At 32.6% G+C, this 26,471-nt stretch overlaps 5 protein-coding genes across 5 annotated transcripts; 2 read left to right on the top strand and 3 right to left on the bottom strand.

Moving 5' to 3' along the window:
- Positions 1-59: 59 nt before the first annotated feature.
- On the bottom strand, positions 60-1,671 carry Bma-jtr-1 (Uncharacterized protein; the record flags this gene model as incomplete). The annotated part of the gene is made up of 4 exons (XM_043082669.1): positions 60-280; positions 619-736; positions 913-1,045; positions 1,613-1,671. 4 exons carry the CDS (start codon positions 1,669-1,671, stop codon positions 60-62), a joined length of 531 nt encoding a protein of 176 aa, XP_042938603.1.
- A 1,209-nt stretch (positions 1,672-2,880) lies between these two features.
- Positions 2,881-6,553, top strand: Bm3983 (AMP-binding enzyme family protein; the record flags this gene model as incomplete). Its single annotated transcript, XM_043082668.1, has 10 exons — positions 2,881-3,114; positions 3,409-3,546; positions 3,750-3,936; positions 4,054-4,234; positions 4,414-4,491; positions 4,659-4,810; positions 5,010-5,083; positions 5,495-5,639; positions 5,776-5,898; positions 6,321-6,553. The coding sequence occupies 10 exons, from the start codon at positions 2,881-2,883 to the stop codon at positions 6,551-6,553; spliced, it is 1,545 nt and encodes a 514-aa protein (XP_042938602.1).
- Positions 6,554-8,429: 1,876 nt separating this feature from the next.
- Positions 8,430-10,543, bottom strand: Bm11879 (Uncharacterized protein; the record flags this gene model as incomplete). Its single annotated transcript, XM_043082667.1, has 4 exons — positions 8,430-8,447; positions 8,606-8,815; positions 9,538-9,648; positions 10,496-10,543. 4 exons carry the CDS (start codon positions 10,541-10,543, stop codon positions 8,430-8,432), a joined length of 387 nt encoding a protein of 128 aa, XP_042938601.1.
- A 3,059-nt stretch (positions 10,544-13,602) lies between these two features.
- Bma-yap-1 (Uncharacterized protein) lies at positions 13,603-18,417 on the top strand (the record flags this gene model as incomplete). The annotated part of the gene is made up of 11 exons (XM_043082666.1): positions 13,603-13,785; positions 14,000-14,232; positions 14,409-14,591; positions 15,488-15,659; positions 15,873-15,993; positions 16,172-16,266; positions 16,507-16,587; positions 16,779-16,883; positions 17,275-17,358; positions 17,901-18,020; positions 18,319-18,417. 11 exons carry the CDS (start codon positions 13,603-13,605, stop codon positions 18,415-18,417), a joined length of 1,476 nt encoding a protein of 491 aa, XP_042938600.1.
- A 3,116-nt stretch (positions 18,418-21,533) lies between these two features.
- Positions 21,534-25,327, bottom strand: Bm12745 (GH04568p, putative; the record flags this gene model as incomplete). Its single annotated transcript, XM_043082665.1, has 8 exons — positions 21,534-21,922; positions 22,145-22,268; positions 22,509-22,623; positions 22,705-22,787; positions 23,342-23,426; positions 23,762-23,895; positions 24,576-24,682; positions 25,132-25,327. 8 exons carry the CDS (start codon positions 25,325-25,327, stop codon positions 21,534-21,536), a joined length of 1,233 nt encoding a protein of 410 aa, XP_042938599.1.
- Between the last annotated feature and the right edge of the window lie 1,144 nt (positions 25,328-26,471).

Below are 26,471 nucleotides of genomic sequence, written 5' to 3'. Positions count from 1 at the left end.
CACAAAACAGCGCTAATACCAGAAAGCAACAAAACTCGTTGTACTGAGGGGCAACAAAATTAATTAAATTGATTCTGCACCCTTATAAAGCCTTGTCTGCGAAGCACATTTTGCCTCCAATTCACTAGGCCATAGCTAGCAACAAAACAGGAAGCACATAATACTGCGAATAAATTAAACTGGGTAGACCGATTTGTTTTTCCAAAACATGGCTTCAAACCAAGCCGTTTACTTTGTGTACAGTTCACTTTATCGTAATATCCGGTTTCAAAGCAATAAGCTGAAAAAGATCACGAAATTTTGCAAAATATCATTCATTTTTAATAAAGCGTATCAATTCATCTAAAGGATAAAACATCTCTCATAAAAGTACTTCTAGGACTATCTCTTCTGAATTTATCTTTTCTACGTTACGGACCCATTAAAGAGGTAGAGGTTAAAACTTAAAGTATTCAGATATTACCAAATTTTAATAAAGTGGGGAGTACGAAAAAAAAAAAAAAGTACTGGACAATAGGAGACCCCAGGAACGTACAAAGAGACAATTATACTGCTTTCATAAGATATGCCACATTATTTAAATAAACAAAAAAACAATTCAATAAATAAATGAATCACCTGCTCTTATAGCACTTTGCTCAAACTGAGAGCACGCTATACAACTTTCCAGAACGATAAATGGCTCATTTTTATAGCACATATGATCCGGTAATTTTGAAGTAATTCCATTCGAGATCTTAATTTTTTTCCTTAATTGAAGTCACATGAACAATTTTTATGTAAACACTTTGTAACTTAAAAAAACTTTTACTTTTTAAATATCATCTATCACAAATCCTAAATAGCTGTTTCACGTAAGGTTAATTAATATCAAGTTGGAGCTCAATATTCGCCCGAAAAGTAAAATTTTACCGGCTGGATAACTCGAGATGCATCGCTTGTAGTATTTTGTTGAATATTCCACATAACAAATTTCTTTAGCACAAAATCTCCGTCGTAGACATTTTCTAATGGATATATACAAACGAACAATATAAACGTAACTCTGAAAAAGGAAAATTTTATCTCTGTCCTACTTATGCTTGAGAAGCTCTCAAACTTCATATTACATCTGAAAATACCATGATCTATCATTTAAGATACCGGAAAGTAATGTGCAGCTACTGTGGTAGCAAACATTCCCGGCATAATGGGGTTCGTAAAACTCAATTAATACTATTTCCATTCTCAATCCCACTTGTTGATTTAAAAGTTGAATATCAGGAAATCAAAGAGTAAACACGTGGATGCACTGCATTATGGCATATTTAATATTTGTTAATTTGCAACAAGATATAAAAACAAATAAGCCTACAATTCCTTCAAACAGAAACGATCTATGATGATTTTAAAGTGCCGAAACGAGATAGATAATCCGGCAACTCCAATAACAATCTATTTTTCAAAGTAGAACCAATAATTCAATTCAATTAAATTAGAAGCATTAGAGCATTGAATAAGTGAATCAACGAAATGAAATGACTTTTCGATTAATAACCTTTTAGATTAGTAATTCAGAGCTATAATTAGATGTGAATGATCAATGAACAGGTATTTCAGGAAGAAAACCTACAAAGTGATGATAGTACCAAGTAGTAAAAAGCGTCGACTGAACAACAATTCAAGCATCATTTATCAGTTTTTTGTTGAATAAACTGAACCAAAACGATCTTCCATTCTTCTAGTATTTGAGAAGAATTCTGAAGTATGAAAAATATTAAAATGAACAATTGATAAGATAAATTCATCGAAAAAAGGCAAATTCGTTGCTAGAAGTATATGATTGGAGTACAGTGCAATAAGAACTTCTAATCTTTTAAAAGTTAAATCTCAGAATTTAATTTTAAAAATGTGCTGGAAGCAACACCAAGCATTGACTTCACAACGAGTGACAATAAGTGACACTATCGAGACAGGTTAGTGCTCATTTCGCGATCCTGTCAAACATTCATGTGTATTTAGCTGATTGGACTGCTAATTGCTAATTAATAGATTGCTAATTACTAATTAAAAGCTAATTGCTAATTAGTTAATTGCTAATTAAAAATTAAAGAAAACAATTAATATTTTACTTCTAGGTACATTTGTTGACATACATATTTGCTTGTAATTTTCCAAAAATTATTGTTTAAAATTTTGAATAAAGAATGATTTTACATTTTAAGATGGTCATTACTTGATAGTTTTGATGATGATAGCATTGATCATGTGATAAGTGTAATGAAAGATGCTTAAGGCATCTCCAGACATTATCTTATCAATTTATCACAATTCATTCATGTATAATTTTGTCATCATTTTTACACTACATTATCTTATCAATTTATCACAATTCATTCATGTATAATTTTGTCATCATTTTTACACTACATTATCTTATCAATTTATCACAATTCATTCATGTATAATTTTGTCATCATTTTTACACTACATTATCTTATCAATTTATCACAATTCATTCATGTATAATTTTGTCATCATTTTTACACTACATTATCTTATCAATTTATCACAATTCATTCATGTATAATTTTGTCATCATTTTTACACTACATTATCTTATCAATTTATCACAATTCATTCATGTATAATTTTGTCATCATTTTTACACTACATTATCTTATCAATTTATCACAATTCATTCATGTATAATTTTGTCATCATTTATAGACTTTTTTCCAGTTGCTTACTCGGATATGAATCAGAACAGCAACGATTATTTGATCATAATGGTTAAGGATGAAGGAAGTGGCCGTAATCATAATCTTAGTTCGAGATATTGGGTACACTGACAACACAAGGTGTCCTATTCAGATATATATATATATATATCATTTCTAAATGTTAGCAGGCTGTTATACAAAGCGTTTAGTAGCAAATTATTGGATATTTTTAAATCGATGGGTGTCAACAGCTCAAGACAATATTACTTATCGTATGGGTTTGGATGCATCTGGAAGTCATGCGACACAAACTGCACTGATCCTTAATGATACTGATAGAGTAACTTATAGAGATCTGTCAAAAAAAGTTGGTTCGATGGTGGCACTTCTACATAACACATTTGGACTCTGTGTACGCAATCTATTTTCTTTTTTTTTTTTCTTCAAATTAAGCTGAATTCAAAAAGTTTAGTTTAAGAAGGAGTTTATTTGGAATTTATTAATAATTTTTACTGCATAAACTAATCATTAACGACGTCTGGACTGATGTGTCACTTTATTCTACATCTCATAACCTTGACGGATTCTTGACTTCCGAGCAATTTCGACTTTAGATACAGTAGATATTCTTTCTTCACATCATTTGACTGAAACAAAAAACCTTTTAATATTAAACTAACACGTCTTTTACAGTGTTACTTTTCAGCATGGCGACAGAGTACTGAGTCGTGTTGAGAAATCGATCGATAGTTTGGTGCTTTATTTGGCAACAATACGACTTGGGGCTGTTTATGTACCTTTAAATCCAAACTTTAAACTAGCAGAAACTATCCATTTTGTTAAAGTTAGTTTTTTGATTAATAATTTTGTCATTTACTGACAAATAATATATTGTACTAAGATATCCGTGTTATCTTTCGAGTGCATGAGTTGCCCCACATAATTTTTATAGAATTATATGGGTAATGTCTAGAAAGCTTGGCTTTTATTATTTATCGGAAATTCTTCCATTTACAAAACTGTAGAGAAAAAAGCATTCTCTTGCAGGACAGTGATCCTTATTTATTTGTTACTTCTAATATCAAACAAGATGAGATTTTTGCAAATAAAGTTGAACATGTCATGGATTCCACTGCTTTGTTCGAGGAAAGTCGCCAGATGGAACCCGACTATGGTGTGGAATGCGTAAAACCTGATGATACTGCATGTATTTGCTATACTTCAGGAACTACAGGTTTGATTTAACACTTCGCATATAGAAAAGAACTTTCCAAATTTTTTTTTTCGATTACATTTTAAGAATATATCGGTTTTTTAAGCATATGTTAGAAGTGAAGGAGAAAATATTTAGGTTTACCAAAAGGCGCTATGATAAGTCATGGTGGTCTTATATGGAATGCAGAAACACTAGTATATTTGTGGAAATTTTCACAGAAAGATGTGCTGCTCCATATGCTTCCTTTTGATCATATACATGGGATGTTCATAAGTCTCAATTGCACCCTGTTCACGAAATCTAGTGTCATTTTCAGGTAATGATCAGTTTTCCTTGATCTAATTTCAGTTTTTATATCCATCCTTGATTAAAAATTTGAATGCATGAAGTAGTCTTTTCATTTATCTTTCACCAGCAAAGACAGAAGAAGAAGGATAACATTGAAAGGAGATTTATCTCTTTGGTTTTGTTAACCTTAGTAAATAAATTTCTTAGGCCGAAATTCGATGTGAACGATGCTTTGGATTGGTTACCTCGATGTACAGTCATGATGGGTGTCCCGACATATTACAGGTTTCAGTTTTTTGCATTTTTACATTTCAGCAAATTTTAATACTTCTCGCCTCAAAGACAACTTTGACTGTTCTTCACAATTTAGAATATTTTTGAAGTTTCTAGTGTATGAAAGATGTGGTCAGATTACAAAATATTATTCATTCAGTACAACTAGTAAAATTTAGTCGTTTGATGCAAAAATCCAGTTTCGATAAAGATCTGACAAAAAATATTCGCTTATTTATAAGTGGAAGTGCACCTTTATCTACAGTGTTGTGGGAAGATTTCAAACAACGAACTGGACATGAAATATTGGAACGTTATGGCATGACCGAAGGTTACGATTTGTTCTGTCATTAAAATCAGAATTTCTCTTATTCTATTATTTTTTTATTTTTCTTAGATACATCACTGTAGTGGATGAATAATTATTTTAATAGTCTTGCTAAAATGATATTGATTTGGATGTCAATAAGCTACTGAGCCTTACATTCAAACGTTTAGTTATAGTTCTGGCTCAAAATAATTGCTTTCAGCAGCTGTAATTACAACTAATCCATACAATGATCGCAGAAAAGGATCTGTTGGAAAAATTTTACCGGGTGGCAATGTAAATTTCTTTTCTCCACTTTCATATTCTATTCAAACAATTACTTCGTTTTTATGTCTTCCTGCATTATCTTGTTTGTGAAAAAACAAAATTGAAAATGGGACACCCTTTGTTACAATATAATTTCTTCAATTCTAATGATAAATTTTAAGTAATGCAAGAAAAAAAAGCCATCTTTCCTTTCTTAGTCTTTCTTTTCGTCTTTCTTTTCTTAATCTATTAGACTAGAAAAAAGTTTAGTAGATTAATTCTTTTAAAAATTTATTGCACTGCAACGTAAATATATATGCGACTGTAATATAAATTTATTAAAATCAGTGGTTAAGGATTGATAATTCAGGTCATTTAATAGCCTATCATTCATTTCATATTAAAATGTTAAAACTATAATCTAACATATGTGCATTGTAGATTCGTACAACCGAAACTGGTTTAGTGCAGATTCGCCTTCCGAGCTTGTTTTCGGGATACTGGAAAAAAGACAACAAAACACAAAAAGTTTTCACTGAAGATGGCTTTTTCAATACTGGCGATATCGGTAAAATTGATGAAGATGGTAAGTTTTGGAGTACCAAAATTTGTGTTTTTACTCCATTCGCTAAAACATACTGTATTGATGTGATCTGTTATGTTAAAATTATTTTTTACTGTTTTTGCGTATCAACTTTTATCAATTTAATATATGTTTGAAGGTTTTTTATGGATACAAGGTCGCGAAAAAGACTTGATTATAAGTGGCGGATTAAATGTTTACCCGAAGGAAGTGGAAGATGCTATAGATTCTTTACCGTATGTATTGGAATCAGCTGTAATAGGTAAATCACTTATGTGTTTTTTTCTTTTTTTTTAATGTGTAGTATCAGAATAGCGATAAATAGCCAAAATTCGTTCTGTCGGTAGTTCTAATTTATTATGTTTCATTTTATAGAATATGTAAATACCATCATTTTAATTCTCGAATTTTTAGTAAGGTATTTTCTCTTTTTTTGTTGTGTGCATTTGAACACTATGAGCATTATTTCTTGACCTTTCACTCTAATCCAGTATTGTTTTCTCAAGAGAGCTTCACATAGTTAGCTTAATGAACGAAAATGCAATTTGATAACGTTTACATTACAATTTATTAAATTCTTGGTAATAATGTTGATGTTTTGTGAGTGTAAGCGAGAAGATATAAGAGGAAGGATTTTTGCAGTATTAAGTTTGAATATGTGATGCATAGTTTATCTTCCTTCAGGTATCCCACATCATGATTTGGGTGAAGCAGTGTTGGCTGTTTATGTACCGGAATTAGGTAGTCATGCATTTCTGCATGAATCTGAAGCAATTCGTATTCTTCGTACAAAACTTGCTAACTATAAAGTACCAAAGCGTTTTCTCTGTCTTGATCAGTTGCCACGAAATGCGATGGGAAAAGTACAAAAGAATATTCTCAAAGAACGATATTACAGTTTATTTTGCGCTCAATAATGTGTGATATTTATTTATGTAATTATTGATTGGTAATTAATTTATGTAATTATTTATCAATAACTTTCAACTTTGTTAGTAATTGTACAACCATAGAAAATTAATGAAAGAAATTTCCAAATTACTGCTTAGATTGTACATTTGGCTTAAGATCTGAGCAATATGTTTTGTATTTGATGGTGGGTTGTGATTGGTTGTGTGACATAGTGAATTATTAATAATTGCGCTTGTCGCATAGAGTGAGAATTTTTTAATATCTTAGAGAAAGAGATTCGAAACAAGAAAATTCAAGGTTGTCTGTACAAATAGGATATATTTTGTATAAAGCCAAGTTTTAAGAACTTTTTTTTTTGATAGATTTTGACCTTCAATGTAAGCCTATATGTTGATAAAGTAGTTGTGCTCAGTGATGTTTGCATAATATTTGATATTTAGTTTCTATTTTTTCACATAGTTTTGCAATTTTTCATTGTTCCGATGTTTTCTCTTTCTCACATTGGTTCTATGCACATTCACAATTGCTTAAATTTCAATGAAATAACCTTTTTCTAGTAATAAAACATATCCTACATAACTATTACCTTGTTTCTTTTTCTCGACTTTTTATTGTTTTGCTTTCTTTTCAACCATTCTAGCAAATTATGACATGTCTAATTTACCATCTTCCTAGTGTTATTATGCATTTAAGGAAGTTGCTGAAGGTAATCAGTTGCACATTTCATTAGTATATTAAGAGAAGTGTTAAATTTAGGTTCAGGTTCAGATTCTGTTTGTCATCTGCAGTACATACATTGCTGTTGTTGTTGACGATGACAGATATTGACAGAGTAGATTTGTTGTTTCTCTCATCAAGGAGCACATTGTAAACAAAGAAGCTGTAAACATGCAACCATATTATTATACCAGTAGCAATATGAACTCCTGTATCGGACAAATACGAGAGAGAGAGAGAGAGGGAGAGAGAGAGGTAGCATATTTTATTGTCAGCCAAGTTAATATTTCTCACCGTGCATTCCTTTAACCCGTGGACATTTTGTTGTCAGTGGTAGTAATAATATATCGAGAATGGAGTGCATCAGAGGATGCGAAAGGAGAGAAAGGTTATAGTTTACCCTTGACCTTGGGCTGTCTCTCCTGTCCTATCGTTATACAGTGTTACTGCTAATGAGACAATTTGTACGAACTTCTGCGAGAACTGCAATTCGTTTGATTTGTCAGTGAATACAAACAGATAAGATTAAAGTAAGATTGTTTTCTCAAAGTTTATTTAATTTCACTCAGAATGAGAATGAGGTACAGTAATAGACAAACGATACGGTACTGATACAAGTTTTGAAATTGAGGGAAGGATGAAAGGATGAAAAGTTAGTTTTGCTGATAAAGTGCAGTTTACAAAATGGAAAACAAACGTAAGGATATTTCTGCTATAGGAAAAATTTATATTTATTAGAAGCTTAGCAATTTAGAATTGTTTCATTTTTCAAATAGTACTTTTTCCATTTCCATTTCCCTGTTGTACTTGAAAATGGCACCGATAACTGGGAGAGTTTAATCCAACTATAAGTGTCCCAAACTTACAGTAATGTCCTTGAAGTAGTTGACATCTCCGTTATGTACAGTGAAAAAGCCGCCGTGTTCGAAAAGGACCTGATGAGACAGAAGGAAAGCAAACCCATCACCTTGCTAATTTAACTAACAGCTAACTTATCCTATCCTAGGATTCAAAGTTTTGATCACTTGCAGTAATTTCATAAAATGACTTGACATGAGTGGTGTGACCAATGTTGAAAAGAAGAAGAAATTGTCAAAGCACTTTGTCATCACTGATAAAACCACCTGCTAATATGAAGTTTTCAACTTCTGTCACTCACATCCTTCATGCAAATTTTACAGTCTATAATATTAATAATTAATTCATTGACATACTCTACGCTTCTAATTAGGCGTAAATAACAATCACAAATACATATATGAGAAGGATGACGTGATACGTGATATTCTCACTGAAGGATGACGTGGTACGTGATATTCTCACTGACGTAACGTCATTACCTGTGCAGTTTCTTCCCCAGTACAACAATGGAAGACTATAAGCGCTCCTGAAGTTGATGAAAATTTAAAAGGAAGAATGACTGAAAGTTTGGAAGAGAATCTGATTGGCAATGGCGTTGATGGATAGCCATGACGATACAGCGCCACCGTACCACTACTACCGCTACTGCTACCAGTGCTACCATTACTACCGCTGTCACCAGTACCTTGCTGCTATTAGAGAAAGGGACGGATGGATGGGTATGTGGGAGGAAGGAGGGAGTTGAGGAAATGGTCGTTGGCTAAATTACTCAAGCAAACTGCTACCACCAGCACCGCTAACTTAACGGTGTCTGCTTAACCGGTGGCGTACGGTTTACCGCTTGCGATGACACACACATACATACATATACACACATACATACATATACACATATACATACATACACACACATACATACATATACACACATACACACACATGCATACACATACATACATATACACACATACACATACATACACACATGCATACACATACACATACACACATACATACACATACATATACACATACACATACATACACACACATACATACATATACACACATACACATACACACACATACATATACATATACACACATGCATATACACACACATGTATATACACATACACACATACATACACATACACATACACATGCATATACACACATGTATATACACATACGTACACATACACATACATACCTACATACATATATACATACTTCTGGGTGCACCTCAATTCTCTCACTATCTTTTTTGACACCTTATATTACGTACCGACTCCTTCCTCTTTCTTAAAGTTTACCATTTCCACACCATTCCTTGCAACTATACACACACAGACACACACATACACAGACAGACAGACAGACACGGGACAGACGAACAGACACTGCACACCTTGAAGGCAATCGTCTTCACTTTCAGTGTCTTAGCTGCTGTCACTACTGCGCTACTGCTACTCATAGGAGCGGCTTTGACCCGACCCGACCCGACCCGAATGATCCTGATCTAATCGAAGAACGTACCTCATCTTTCTGTCTGCTTCCCCAGTAACACTTTAACAATTAAAGAGTAAACTTAACTTTCTTCTCTTCTTACTTCATTTTCTGCTCCCCTCTCCCTCTCCCTCTCCCCCCTCTCTCTCCCTTTCCCTCTCTCTCTCTATCAACACACCTTTCAGTTAAACTTGATCGGAACTGCAAAACAGAAACCATTCATTTGATAACGCGTTTAACTGCTTGCAAAGCTCACCATCCATCCATCCATTCTGCTTACTTTCTATTCTTTCATTACTCTCTGTCTTCCCTCCTTTCTACTTCTCATTCATTTTCCGGTTTTCCCATCATTCGGTCACTCCACTTCTAGTTCCAGCTTTTTTTTCCGAACGACAAGTAACAAACATCTATCCATCCATCCATCCATCCATTCAGCCAGCCATCCAGTCAGGTAGCCATTTCACTTCAATAAACAATCGCATCAGATTGTGCGGGTGGTTTGAGATAACCCATGCTACTATCTTTTACCATTCTTTATCACTTATCAATACATGTTAGATTCTTGCTTACCTGATACTTACCTGACATACTGCTTACCTACCTATTCTTCTTCCCATGCATAGGTGATATGCAAGAAATGGGAAAGCAATACTTTGGTGCTACACTGGTCCTACTCAGTTCCTTATCACTCTCCTATCAGTTTGTGGCAATGTCACAGCAACAGATGGCTTTCTCTTCTTCATTACTTACCCCTCCAGTGTCTCTACCACTTCCATAAATCATTGCTGCTGCTGCTGCTAACATCGTCCTCATTATCAGTGTCATCGTAAGATTTCATTACCCTTATCAGCATGCCACACCTCTCTATTAGTATCGTTATCATCATCATCATCATCATCACCATCCATTTCCTCACAGACCCACTCACCTTGTTTAATGTAATACTTTTAACTCTCTATTACTGGAGAAGATAAGAGAGAGCCATTGAACGGTCTAAAAGTGGACAAATGCAGTTTCCCTCGATGAAGTAAGTGCAATTTCTGATCACATCGTCATTTCTGTGCTGAAGAACAGACAGAACACAATTGGAGACGATCATCGGACATTGTGACGTCAACCGAGCAGTCAAATAATTTTTATCTTTTCAATTCATCCATCAACAGTCTTCCTTTTCTCTATCGCTTATTTGTTTTTTTTTTTTTTTTTTTTTGCAGATCTGTAACTTGAATACTATAACTTGGATTTCCTCCTTCACTTTCTTATCTCTTTGTTTTTTTTTTTTTTTAGATCAACAACAGGTATAATCATAGTACCTAACTAAATCTGTTCATCAATCAGATATGAAACAAATCAAATAAAATATATTGGTATCGAATAAGTCAAGTAAAATGGTTAAAAGAAGTGTAAACATTTGCATCCTTTTCTTAATCACTCACTTATAATCATATTCCACAATATCATTTATTTAAATTTTGCATTAGTTGAAAAAATTTCAAAAATAAATGAAATAATTTGAGAGTTATTATTTAAGCTTTCATTTTAAGATTTTCTTTTTTTTTGCTCAAACAATGAAATATTTGATGAGAGAGAGAGAGAGAGGGAGAGAGAGAGAGAGAGAGAGGTAGTTGTTGTAGTGCTACAGCAAAATACCATATCATCATCTCTCTGTAAAGGAATGTAACGTTTGTGTATTATCGAAAATTGAACGTTGTAAATATCAATGGCCTTTTCATTTTTCTTTTTTCCCTTCGTCTACGTTCCCGTAGCATCGATTTATATCACTACAAAATGACATTATTGCATCATTTGCTATGTCTGGGAGGAGGGAGGGAGAGAGGATGGGTGGGTGGGTAACGAAGAATTTCTTTGTTTTGTTTTTCGATCGAGCAGTCCGGAAGTTGTGAGAAGGTATTTTGGCGGTCATTCATTCATTCTCCCGTTAGATCCGATTGAAGAAAACTCTCTGCTATGAATACCTGGGTAGGATCAGGTAAGGTAAGAGGAAGAGGAAGAGGAAGAAGGAGAAGGAGAAGGGGAAGGTATTTTCAAGACAAGAAATGTTGTTGTTGTTGTTATTCTTTATTAATTGGATGCATGTTTGAATAATTGGTACAACTAAATGAGATGAATTAAAAGGAAATCAATCATTTTGACAAGAATCCAGAATTCCTGAGTGATATTTCAAATCTAACATAAAATAATATAATTTTAGGAGAATAACCAATAAAATGGTACCTTCTTTTCACCAGAATATTAACAGTTTATAGAAGAAGTTGGTACCAAGATACGGTATTAGAAATGTTTCTGGTGGAAAAAAAAAGAAAAATTGAATTATCAAAACTGTGAATTAACTATTATACCTGTCGTATAGTTTACATTGCTTATAGTAGATGTTACTATGAAAAAGTCAAAGTTAATATGAAAAGTAAATAATACTGCTTTACATGAAATCTTCAGGAAGTTCTTTAAATTCTTTTAAATTTGGGAGTAATAGTGGGTAAGGAAAGGAAATTTTTATATCAAAAGCTTCAAGTAATCAAGAGGTATGCTTTCTCATTCTCATGTGTGTGTGTGTTTCAAATAGAGCAAAATTAGCATTGGAGATTGAGAATGCTTGGAATCTGATGTGTGATTGGGGGAACGTTGGGCAGAATTGAGGTATTTGTCGGGCAGAATTGAGGCATTTGTCGGGCTTAAAATCTTCATTTCCCATTAACGCTGCCACATTCGCAAATGTGTAAGCAATGTTTTGCTGAGAAAAAAAAAAGTATATTTTGCCCGATGCCGAAATTGGGCTAAAGCTTTACCCTTTTGGTAGTGAATTATTGGATTGGAAAATGATGCATTACTTGCATATGCATGTGCATGTGCATGTGGCAATGCATGTGCATGTGGCAGTGCAATTTAACTTTAAGCATTGCTTCCAAATATCCATCCTTTCTAACTGTATGCTATCAGCAAATCCCCAACAAATTTTGCTCTTAAGAAATTTCCAGTATATGCGAAATGAATATATATGTATGTGTCTGTCTGTGTCTGTGTGTGTGTGTGTGTGTGTGTGTGTGTCAGAAAGCATCGAAGTAGCAATTAGATAGGTAGAAATTAAAATAATGTGGTATTGAGAGGGATGGGAAGATAGAAGTGTGGTCCAGTAGGCTCCGGAATGTCGCCGATATTTGTTGGACGCTGAAAACAGAAAAATTTATAATGGTAATTATTAGATTCGCCGAAAGACAATCATATAAGATGTGTTTTGGTGTGTATGCATGAATAATTCAATTGCTACCTTTCCAAGAAATGAGGTAGAGATAAGGTAAGGTAAGGTAAGATGAGGTAAGGTAAGGTGAGGTGAGGTAAGGTAACAGAGGACGGGGATGTACCATTGTTACCGTAGTGGATGGGAGGCTTCCAATGAAATTGATGCTTTTGCCGCTGTTGTTTAGGGTAGGGCATATGCCCATTTGTGGATTTCCATCCCATCCGTTTGCTGCAATCCTGTGATGGCTATGGATTACGGTTCCTTCTGCATTTCCCTTCTCTTTTCCACAATTACATCTCATCCAGTTTTCCGGTTTTTTTTTTTTTCTGTTTCCACATCCATTTCACTAATTCTTCCATTTATGTTTTACTCTAATGAAATTTTGCTTTAAAATTAAGTTTTATTTCACAGCTATTAAACTGTATAAGTTTGATCTTTTCTTCTGGTCAATGTTCCATGGAAATTTTCTTTTATATTCCAAAGTTAATATTTGATTAAGCAATGCCAACTGCCACCTGCTATGTTCAGTACTATTTCAGAATAGTCCAATGAACTCATAACACTTAGTATCGTTCAGGTACCACAAATTTACAAATAAGCAAGGATGTTTGTTTGTTAATTAACTGATTAAACGTTTTGCTTCCGTTATGGTTGTAAACAGATTCAATTTGCTCACAGTGAATTTTATTTTTCCGAAGAGTCGCCGTGATGGCGTCGGCGAAAAAACGAGTGGAAATGGCGATGGCATCGAAAGCGAAACTACAAACAACAACGATGACGAGCACTCCGCACGTGCAAATTAACACGCACGTCGATGATCCGCAGAAGTCGCTGGAGGAGCTCTTCACGGAAGGAATGCGCACACACGGAAAGCACTTTGAACGGAAGAAGGTATTTTAGTCATCGGTGAATAGTAGCACACCATTTTATTTCATCTAACGCAGTGTGATGCGGAACTGATTTTGTCATTGCTGTCATCATCAGTTTATCTGATGCAACAGAATATCACTTCCATCAGTATTGAGATGCAGCGGCAGTTCATCCTTGTCTACTTGCAAAGTGCTGTCTCATGTTACCGCATATCCGGAAGAGATTATCGTTTCAGCCAAGTGTGCCGGCATCATTTAATCAGCGACCGGTGTCATCATTGAAACCACATGTTTCTTCCACAGAAGGATCAAGCGATGATGGACTTGGCTCTAGTGGTCGACAAACTTTAAGTCCAAGTTCAGTCTCATCCACACAGCTTAATACATCTTATCAAGGACCTTATCATCCCAGACAAAGTTCTGCACCTGCACTAATCAATTACGAAGATAATATTGAGCATCACTCCAGGTATTACTTTCCTCTTTTTATCATACAGTAGGACAGGTTTCCAAGTGCTGCTGCAAGTTTAATTAATAAGGAAAAGACAGCGATGGCTAAAGTAAAAATCTTTTCAAGCATTTCAAAAATATACAAAATTGTCTGAAAGTCAATCTTACCGACATTTCGTCACCACCAATTTGCAGTCGCTTGGCATCTAGTATAACACATGTACCTTCCAAGTCGTTAAGTGTCATGGCGGTATCTAATGTTGGTGAGCAGTACCAAGCTGCATCTCATCGAGCTGCCAAAAGTTGTGACTTAGATTGCGAGCCTAGCAAACACTTCGAGCCAAATTACACTCCGCAAGGACAGCCTTACTTTATCGAGTATGTTTCTTCTATTCGACCATTTCAATTTTCATGAACAATAAAAAAGTGGAAATTTCACTTCTAAGTTTTAAAAAAAGGTAAATATGATGGACTGAAGATTTAATTTCTCTATCTCTCTAGATAACAGGTGTTATTTTCTTCTACTAATATGTTACCACAAATCCGCATGCAATATCTGATTCATTTGATTGCTCACTTCAGTGATTAAAACTTGCCTAAATGAGGTAGGAATTCTAAAACTCAGGTAGGGATTACTTCAGAAGCAATACCACTTATCAGCTACTTTTAATTTCGGGATTTTTGAAAAATTTTTTCTTCATACAGAGTGGATATTTTAACAAAGAAACTAAAATTGAAGCAGAATTGTACTTCAAAATACAGTAATTTTTAATAATTAAATCATTTGAACCTTACCGACTTCTCTTACATTAGCAATTAAACAGTTTCAATCGTCGTACATACTTCGAAAAATTAATAATTCAAAAATGATATTGGAAATGATACTAACATATATTAGAGCGGTGATAACAATGATATGAATTGGGAGAGAGAATATTTGATAAAAATAATTTGGGACAGATTAGTAAAGTTGATGTTTTGAGTTTTTTTCAACTGGATGATGACTTCAGGTATATTCTTCTGGTATTTTGCAGAAAATTTCTTAATGCTAAATATTCCACCATCGTTTCATAATTTAACAATTTTCGTTAAACTTTTTTTTGAACAAATTTAAAATTTTTTTTTAAAAATAAAAATTTTATAACAATTTTAACAATTTTACATATTAACTAACCTATACTGAAATAGAAACTGAAATTGAGTAAAATAGGAGTTTATAAGAGTTTATCTAAGATCACATAAACAGAACTGAAGGCTGTTATCATCCATTTTAGTAATGCAACCGAAGTTACTTACTGGAGTGAGCCACGGGCCAAAAGTCAATCATTGGATCCAATGGCTTTGGTTGCCAGCGAGAGTCCAATGATGGAACGACAACAACAACAACAACAACAACAACAGCAGCAACAATCTATTTTACAGCCTACGGCACCTGTGTCGCAGACTGTACGTCATTTTCTCCTCTCTCGGATGCATTGCTTAGGTAATAGGATACCAGACTTAATTACTGCAATAATAAGTATTTAAGTAACCTTTCAGGAATACAGGAGCTAAATGCAGAGTTAGTGTCACAATACGATTAATCATTAACGAAAGTTTGCAAAGAAATTTTGATATAAACAATTAAACTATGCTATTATAATTTATTACATTCTACAGGAATTGGATGATGGATTAGGACCTTTACCGGATGGATGGGCAAAACGTTATGATCAGAACGGTGAAGTGTACTTTGTAGATCACAACAGTCGTGAAACAACCTGGTATGACCCCAGAATACGTACGTTTTGCTTTATACGATATCCAATGAAGTACTATGACTATGATCGTTGAAATCATTGCGAAGATAATTTGCAGATTATTTCAGCCAATGTTAGATGGTTTAAATTATTTTCATAAATAAATATGCTAATTCGAAATGCATTCCTATTTCATTCATTTGAAGTGTCACATTATAGCACCACAATTGCAAGAAGAACGTATATGGCAAAGGCATGGATGTACAAGGCAGAATACAGGCCAAATTAGGAGAAATGTTTATGAAGTGTCGCAGGTGGATCTTTCAGCTTTAGAACATTTTGCGCCATTTTCATTTTCATAGCAAAAGGATTACTAAAAGAAAAAGGAAGATAAGAGGGTGATCAGTTAACATAATAATAGTGATCTGGAGTGATAGGTACCTACAAGAAAATTAGGCTTAGAGTAGTTCTTTTCACGTGGACATGGATCAGAAAGTCTTTCTGGATTTGCATTACATTCTTTTTGGTGTCTTGGTGCTGACCGTTTACCACAGGATGATTCATCGGTTCGAAGACAACAACTACAGATGGAACGGCGTGGTATGCAAGAACGTCAACAGCAGCTTTACAGACAGGTAATTCAATTTCAATTTCACATTTTGTGATGTTCCGTTCCGCGCAAAAATACAAAAGAGGAAAATGTGCGGAAATGGAAAGTGTAGCTGAAAGCGGAATGTAGAAAATGTGTTCGTTATGGAGGATTCCTTTTTGTTTATCATTTCTATGCAGACAATCACATATTTCTGAAGCATGCATGAATTTTTAGGGCTGGATTGGGCCACCATGGCAGACCGCTCAGCAGCAGCCGCAGCCGCAGCAGCAGCAGGTTCCAGTACCTTCTATGGTACAGCAACAACCTGAAATCCCTGCGGTGCGGAAAGATTCAAAATTCGTTACTTTATTATTTTATATTGCATCAGTTATATTCTTAATAGAAGTAGGAAGAAGAGTAGTGATAGTTTTAAAGTTCAAAAAGAAAATGAAATTGATAGAGTAGAAATGTGATTCATACAGGTGTAGCTATTAGCATGAAATTTTCTGGAGATTTTTTCTGAGCGAAAGGTGGAACACTGATTACCAATATAATTACCTTATTCTAAACTTTAGAAATCTTTCTTGCAGTGCTATTAGTCATAGTATAGAAAATTTTTTTGCCACAAACAGGTGGTTCATTTTCACTATTTCTACATTTCATATTCATTAAATCTTTCATTTCCTTTAAAGAAAATTTAAAAAACCAAAAGTGTATACAGAAATTCCAGGTATCTGGTTACAACGAGTATTACGTTTCCGGTCAAACAGTTGGCAATGATTTTCTTGGAAGAACTCCGTACTATGCACATAATGTATGATTTTTTTTTTATCATTTTTTTTAAGAAAGGAAAGTAAATTGGAATTCTTTTCTGGAATTGCTATAGCAGTCCTTGCATAAAGTTAACTCTACTAAATGATAATGTAATGATAAAAAAATGATAATGATAAAAAATAATGTTAAAAAAATAGTCATTAATTATCTCAGTCGAAAATTGGGAAGAAAATGAGGTTTAAAGTTCAGTAAAAATTTAAATAGCACTCTGATTAATAATTTAAGAAAAAAAAAAAAATTTCTTGAAATAACATTCTAATGTTAATAATTTCTATTACCAATGCAGTCGATCTTCATCACCTGCTACAGAAAGGTTTCATGACTTGAAAAAAAGATTTGAAAAAAGAAAAAGTTGTTTTATGATTTACTTTTCATTTCATCTTACTCTATTAATTAAGTATAAAAATATCAAGTACAAATGATGAAAATATGAGAAAGGTGCAGGGGAAAAGAAGTGAAAAGTAATAATAAATTAATAATAATAATAATAGTAGTAATTAAATTGAAAGCATTCAATTGCAGAGGAATGTATCGAATGATTCAGCTGTAGACAATACGATGGAAATCGATTACGTAAGCGTAGGTACCGTAAGTATGGTTCCGTTACAAAGTGCTCATGAAATTGATCCCAATCTTGTGAGAGTAAGTCGAAATTTTGCAAATAAAAATTCAAAATTAAATCCAAAAATGTTTTATTTCATTTTATTTTTATGAGCATTTTTGACGTATGAATAGAGAAGCTTAAGAGTAATTGCATTTGATAAGAATTTATTTATGAGTAATCATCTGTTGTTATTATCATCACTAATACCATTTGATGATGAATTATTCATCGATAAATGGATGACATTTTAGTATGTTCTAATGAAAAGTTTTTTTGCTCTCTTAGTAGAACATAATAAATAAATAAATTAGAAATTGGATGAAATCTTAATTTCAGGAATTAAATGCACAAGATTTGAATCCACGTGATTTCGACCAGTATCTTCAGCTAAATGATAACCGTTCATCAGCAGCTGTTGCTAAGCCATACATGTGAAGTAAGCATAAATGCAACGAGAAAGAAAAAAAGAAATTGAAATACGGATGGATGGCTATTTCCGGAAAATGAAATTTAATCCCATCATCAATCTGTCAGTAGTTCGCTTCGATGCTGTTAGTTGTGTCTACAGACCCAAAACTTTAACATCAATTCAAAAGATCAGTTTAACTACACACACACACACACACACAATATATGTCGCATCTAGCAGGTCACCTGTGTCAAAGCAATGCAAAAAAGGTTTTGCAAGAATTAATATTCCATCTATACGATCGAGCGATTTCAGTTCCCTCTTTTGCTTCCTTCTTTCTTTTAAACGACCATCCCAATTCTTATGTTATTTATTGTCGTCTGTCCACTTCCAATCATTGTCAAAATCTATTTCACGCATTTTTCATAAAAAATTATTGCTTTTTTTAAAAAAAATCTTACTGCCAATTTATGAATGATTCCAAATAGATTGACGAATTCATTTTTCTTTACTTTTTTTATTATTTGGAAAGAAAATATTTTTGCTAAACTTCCAAATCTTATCATTTAAGTGTATTATTTTTAAGGGATGGAAAGAATGCTATCATTATCGAAAGATGTAAATTAGAATTGTTGAAGAGCACATTTGTATTTATTTATTTATTTATTTTTTTTTTCATGCGACATAAGTTTTAAATGCTTGACATAGATTGAACGTATGTGCTAACACAACAGCTAAAAGAAACGAACTAAAAAGTAAAACTCCAAGTAAAAACAATTTTTCCGAAGGTAATTAATACAAAGTAGTGAAGTTTGAAATCAATTTAATTTAACAATTTACAACTTAATTTCCTTAAAGTTTCCCAGCTATTTTACTGATAGCTGATGATAGCTTGTATTCATGCCATTCCGTTTAATGTGTTTTCGGTGATTGATTAAGTAAGTCTTCGATGGTCATAACTTTGCCTGCATCTTCAAAAAAAGGACGAGTAAAATTTCTAGATTCCAGTGCGGGTATCATTTTCCTATTCAAGAATTTGCATTTTTTCCGGTTTTGGAATCAGAAGTTTTCGATGATGGATGCAACGGATATATGTCCTTGCAACGAATTCAATATTTACCTTTAAAATTTACCTTCAATATTTACCTTTAAAAATGACTCTATCGGAAAGTTCAAGTTATACTTGACATTTTTCAGTAATTCAACTTATGAATTATGAATGCAACATGACAGACATGAGTAGTACTTATCTTGATTAACTAACAGTTTGATATGATATGTGTTTCTGTCTTAAATTTAATTAATATTGTTTATTTGAAGAGTTGAATGTATGATTAACTCAATGATAAGCTAAATCACTCGTTCATTATTAGCTATATACATACGAGTGAGTACAACTGAATGTATTTTTGTTTTTTATATTTGTATCTTTGTTACGAATAATTCACATTATATTTGTTTCTTTTTTTTTTTTTGTGTATATTTTAAAAAGAAATCTCTCTCCTTTAAAAGTCTCTCTCTTTAGACTTTTTACAGTGAATTAATTAGTTTATATGAAAGAAAGGATTATCTTTTAGCTAAAATTTCTTATCAAAATCTCGAGAGATTTTCAGTTCTTTATCAAATTTAATGATAAAATAAATGTACGTTTATTCTATTGATGAAAACCATCCTTCAACTAACCACTGCTTTCAGTAAAACTAACGAAATATGTGTTTTGCATGTGGATGGATTAGTTGAACGTTGGTGATAATCACTGATAATATTTACAGTAGTGAATCATTGCAGAGAGTTAAAAAACGATTGATGTGATAACGGTGAATATAGTAATTATCATTGGTGATAATTATGATTGTTATTATTTCTCGAGTGCTTTTGTATATGATAATACCTATGATTTTTATCCATTGCAATTAACAATTCTGTCAACTTTCTGTATGTCATCAATGTTGATTGCATGTGATAAGATTAATTTATACTTATTTCTCTCTTGCACACAAATTGAATTAAATTGTGTTGTGCAAAAAGATTGTTTACTAAACTATAATCAAAGTCTTGAATTTTAATCCAGTGGTATTTCTGTGGTACACCGAATTATAATCCAATCATTTAAATTTACCTCTGCAAATTACCACTCATTCGTTTCGTCTCATCAAAGGATGATAGCTCTATTTAATTTGCTAGAACTACGATAACAACTCACACACCGATTACTTACTGTGACAGTCCTTCCATATGATCGAGAATGATTTAAGATTTAAGGCATCCCAAAATGTCATCAACTTTTATATCTGCAAAAGCAATATGACATTACTAATTTAATTTACCAATAAACAATAATACAATGCAACAACGCAGCATTGTTTCTTTTCAAAAAAAAAAACCTATTAAAGTATTTACATTTTTGAACTGAAAAATAGTGTAAAAGCAATATTTCTGCAATAATCGAAAGAGCATTTCATTTGGAAACAGTTTTTGATAATTATTATTCTGCTATTCTGCTATCCTAATTTATCTCTTAGCTTTTCTTCTAGCAAAAAAAGAAAGGAATAATTTTACGAATATGAAGATTTTAAGAAGACAGCTTCAAAATTAAGTGAGCATATTTAACAATTGCTACAGTTTTAAAATTGCACTAGCAAGATTTTTTCAAAATTAAAAAATAATTGGGATAATTTAAAATTTATGATTCGTATGATTTCAAAATGAGCATATGATTTTTTTTTTTCTAATTAGCAAAAAAAAAAAACCATGAAATAGGATAAAAGAATGAAGTAAGAGGATTGATTCAATAACGATTCTGCAAATATGTATGGGAAATACTGCATCACATTTTTTGTTTTTTTTTTTTTATCACTAATACTCTCGAATGTCACCATCCATGACAAATTTGCTAGATAAATGCATTAGAGTTGCAGTGGGAATACCTATTATCAATAATGATTATCAGGATGGATTTGATATCATCAATTTTCAATCATTGTCTTCACTGCTATTCATTAGGATGAGTTTACTGTCGCCTTGTTTCATCTCTCCGACATATTCACATGCTAGCAGGATGGATGATGCTAATCTTCAATTCAATTTAATAAACTCATCTCGAAACACTGACCAATTGCTGCGATAATTCAGTGCAGTAACTCTACAGTGCAGTAACTTGCTCATCATATTCACTTTCGTCATCGTCATCGTCATCGTCATCGTCATCGTTACCTCGATCACAGTTGTCATTGTCACCACCATCAGTAATGACACTGTTGAAGCCATCATCAAAATCATGATAACCGGACTCCTCGCTAATTGTGTCTGTTTCTCGTTCTAATCGTTTCTCTCCGTTCCGCAATTCCAAGGGTCGATTTTCTGAATCAGTGCATTGAATGCCATCATCTGAGCTAATACTGGATGGAGCAGAATCAATACTTGAACTAAAATCACTAGTCACTGATCCATTCCGTTGTTCTTCCTCTCCAATCCTCCTCTTATCACATAATTTCCTTATTAAGTGCTGTCTCTGCTTCACACCATAACTGTCTAAAAAAATAGTTAAATTATTGTTCTAAGCACTGTGACATATTCAAATTGAGTTTCTTCATAAATCTAAATAGCTGCTCTTATTCATCCTTCTAACTATGAAAGGAAAAGTATGACACTGCAAGAAAGCAATAGCAACGAAGACGTTTAACGTCAAACACGTCAATTTTCTAACTTGTTTTTTTTTTTTTTCTCTTGGATTTCAGTAAAATGAAAATAAACCGCGGGAAGAATTCTGTCGACAGAAAGGAATTTCCACTGTCTCTTCTAAACTATTCGTACTACAGGCATCAGCACCGACCGATGATTCTATATAACATAATGAATCTTCATCCGAGTATTCTTCCTAAAATTCCATCTTCTCATTTTCAGAAATATTTTCGAAAATCCGTTTAATAAAGAAATGAGGAAAAATCATTATACTAAAAGAAAAGAAATTAGTCTGAAAGGACATTAATGAACATTAAGAAATATTTGCAAATGAAAAAATCCGGCTATTCAGGAATTCATTCAGGATGTAACAGAATTCAGAAATGTGAGGAAGGAATGCATTGATGAAGAGCATTTCCCGAGCAAAGTTAAAAACCTGTTGTTCCTCGGGATATTCATTCTCCTCATCGATATCAAATAATCTTGGAGCACTTTTTGAACGACCACCTGGAGGGCGAAAATTGAGTGAACCAGTTTGCAGCAACAGTTTCCTAAATTAAAAATCAATTGGAATACGAAGAAGGACACAAGGGTCGCATATCACTGAAATATCATTGGCAAAAATAAGATACCTTTTAGGTCCAGTGAATGGTTGTCCAATAGTTTGGGCATTAATTCGAGTGTTTTGACGATACAATTTCTCACGACGATACTCCTAAAATTTAAACCCAATTTATATAATTATTATTCAAACTAATAAAAGAAAAAAAAAATGAAATAATTCAAATTTTAGTTTCTAAGAAAAAGTAATCGTTTTATGATTTGTATGGATGAAATGAAATGAATGTGGTATGAATATCTTAAAATTATCAGATTCTCAGAATATATCTCCTTCTCAACGTATCTAGACCATCATTTATGTATATTGGTAATAGTAAATCAAATTTTTGATCTTTTGAGCAATTCAAATTTAGTGTTCATCATATTTCATCTAATATACTTGTTAAATTAGTGATTAAGATAGGGAATTTTGAGATATAATTAGTTGAAATGGAACCTAGTAGCAACTACTGTACGAGAAAATTCAAAATATTAACGTTCAGTTCAGATGGAAAGAGCAACATTGTAAACAATTATTGCGCTAAAGATCACAATAATTTTGATGTCAACTGAGTTCAGTGAGAGTGGTAGATGACATGCCATGACATGAAATGACATGGCATGACATGCTTTAATGATAAAGCAATCGAAAGGTATAATTGGCATTACCTGAAGAGCAGCTCGAAGGTAATGTTCCAATGTTTGAGCTATTCTATAAGGATCTGATGGCTTTTTGCATAGTGCTGCATGACATCTGAAATTTAGAATGATTTAAAAACATGTCAAGTGATGATTAATAATTTTAATCAAAGTTATTATACGTCATTTTATCCTCTAAATGATCACGAAAAAGAAATAAACATCGAATATTTAAAAAAAAAAAAAAAAATCATTACCATTTATTTGATTTATAATTCCACTACATGGCAATAAATAAGAAAGAAAGTGATAGTTATCGGAGAAAAAAAAAAAAAAAATCTAATTTAATCATTCTTATTCTTTAAGCAAATTTATTTTACGTAGTTCATTTCAAAGAACACACACACAAAAAAAAAAAAAAAAAAAAAGGATTCTAGCTAGTTATAATACCTCAATTCCGGTTTCATCTTTTTCCCTTCGTGCTTATAAACCCAACAAAATACCCGTGGCAAATTTGACGGAGCCAAACAATACGTTATCCGATGTGACCAATACTCTGTGATACCTTGTTGCTTTGTTTCTGCCTAAAAATAATTTTGTTTTTATGAAAATGCTTTTAATTTGCATTTAAGATGAGATAAAATCATCTTCTTGCAAACAGTTTACAAGTTAATTAATGATCATCATCTCATTTTGCTTACAGGTTAATTAATGATCATCATTTCAGTTAATTAATGATCATCATCTCATTTGGCTTACAAGTTAATTAATGATCATCATCTCATTTGGCTTACAAGTTAATTAATGATCATCAGTTCAGTTAATTAATGATCATCATTTCACTTTACTTTTACTTAATCATTAGCATTGAAGAATCGATGACATAAGATTATTACTGTCTTTTGGTATACCACTAAATTGCAACATACTCATAAAATAAAGCATATTTCTAATTATTTCAACTATTCCACCCAATAATTTACTCATTCTCCAAATAATTTTTTTCAAACCACTGATTGAAAGAAAACATACTTTCATTTTGATAGTTAATACAAATGTTTATTTTAGGATAGTTCTTTTTTCATTACATTATCAAAAAAAAATAAAAAATAAAAATAAAACAACTTATTGCACTAATAAATTTACTCAACACCAGAAAGATTAAAGGAAATACAAAAATGATTTGATGAAGTGATAAAATTTATCGAATCTTGTTTATGCTAGACTCACTTTGACATTATCATGATTATTAAATTTAACTAACTTTAAGTCCAGAACGTGTAACAGTAAGTTTCATTGGTAGTTCCGTACGTTTCCTATTGCAATACGTGTGCCAAATTAACGAAAGAGGCTTCTCCAAGCATTCCTCGCCTGAAATTACGTCTTTTGTAGTTTTACTTAAAAAATAATAAAAAGTATCGAGAGTCAAGAAACAGATTCTGAGTGTTGTTATTCTGATGCTAAGGTATGCAAGGTTGATATGAATTGAGGATAGCACTTTGTTGTCTATTTGTCATTTTGTTGAGTTTCACTTTTTTGACGTTTCCCAAATGACTTCGTTTCCAGTAAACAATTAACTGATGATGCTATTCATATCACTATTACTATTTATGTAAAAAAAAAAAAAAAATGAAGTGCTATTAAATTTCATAAATTATTTTTATGGAAGAACAAATCAATCAGAAATTTTGCTTACCAAACGTACGCTTGTAACGTACGAGTGCGTACGTGTACAGTTTAGTTAAGAGTATGAATTCAATATTGTTGCAAAAATTTAGTGATTTGATCAGAAAAAGATCAAAAGATGTTAAAACTATTACCTTTAGCAATGATCGTCAATACATTACCAAGGTAAATGACATGGTAAGTGTCATTTGGCGGATTTATCGTGTAATGTTTCCGCCAATGCCGAAATGGAAACGTCAAAAATTGCACCCTACTGGTTACCGTTTTATCGTTCGCATCGTTGTTGCCAGTTGTATTGGCCGTTGTAGTAGTGGCCAAGAATGATAACATGAAAAAGGGACTAGGCTGAAAAAGTTTTTACAAAGTAAGGTTTCATATCAAATGTTATTCATCATGCAACAGCAGCAAAAACATCAATCAATCTGATAAGTTGGATAAATTCTTTCTGATCCATTTTTTCATTTCCATATTCTCCTCAAATTCCTTGAAAATGAACTCTCACCTCACCTGAACCAGTTCAGTTCGGTATTTTTTACTAGCTAATCCGTATGGGAAGATTAAGCCAGGTAAAATGGAATTGACAAACTGAAAACTGGATAACACTTTGATATAAAGAACGGATAAGTCTTCCCAATTCCGTTTGACAACTCAAAAATGGTTGCATTGGTTTCTGTCTGATTTAAAAAGAATTCCATGTGAAACAGTTATTTCTTCTTATGTTAAACTTGAGACAGTAAAGGAGAAGAAAGGAAGTAAGGTGACTTCATGTCTTAAAAAACTTTGAGAGTTCATCTTGGAAAGGAAATGAGAGGAAAAAATGGGACAGTGAGTAATTGCCAAATTGAAATTCACAATTTATGTGATATGAAATGGTGATGGTACAAAGAAGGAGTAAGGAGAAGTTAAAGTATGAGATGAAAAGAGGGACAGAAGACAAGGAGAAGAAGAAACCGGATCGAAGGTGAAGTGAAGAACAAGTCCTTTTACTGTTGATTTAAATCAAGAGAAGAAAAGGGAGATTTCATTGTTTAGAAAGCTGCACAAATATGCAAAAAAGGAATTTAAGATTATTGGAGGAATAAAAAAGAGATTTCCTCATTCCTGAAGCGTTAATGACCTCTCTGAAATCATTGTTATATGAAAATGAATTCACCATTTCATTTCATTTCTTACAAAAAATTGAGAGCAAAATTTGGAATTGAAAATGTCGAATTTTCTTTTATTATAACTTAAATTGCTACTGCTTATTCACTAATTTTCCTTACATTTATAGCTATACACTTCAATAATAAGTTAAATGAAATAAAACCTTTTGAAGAAAGAATTTAAAATAAAAGTTTCACTCATCACAGACTTCATGTAATCCTATATATTCTTGTTTGAAATGATAACTGACCATTGTACATCAAACTTGATCTATTAAATTTAATTCATTGATGAAACAATTAAGAATGAAGCAATTAAGAATTTTTTT

The sequence above is a fragment of the Brugia malayi genome (assembly GCF_000002995.4).
Source record: "Brugia malayi strain FR3 genome assembly, contig: Bm_007, whole genome shotgun sequence".
NCBI classification, from domain to species: domain Eukaryota; kingdom Metazoa; phylum Nematoda; class Chromadorea; order Rhabditida; family Onchocercidae; genus Brugia; species Brugia malayi.
This window is presented reverse-complemented; position numbering and strand designations above follow the sequence as displayed.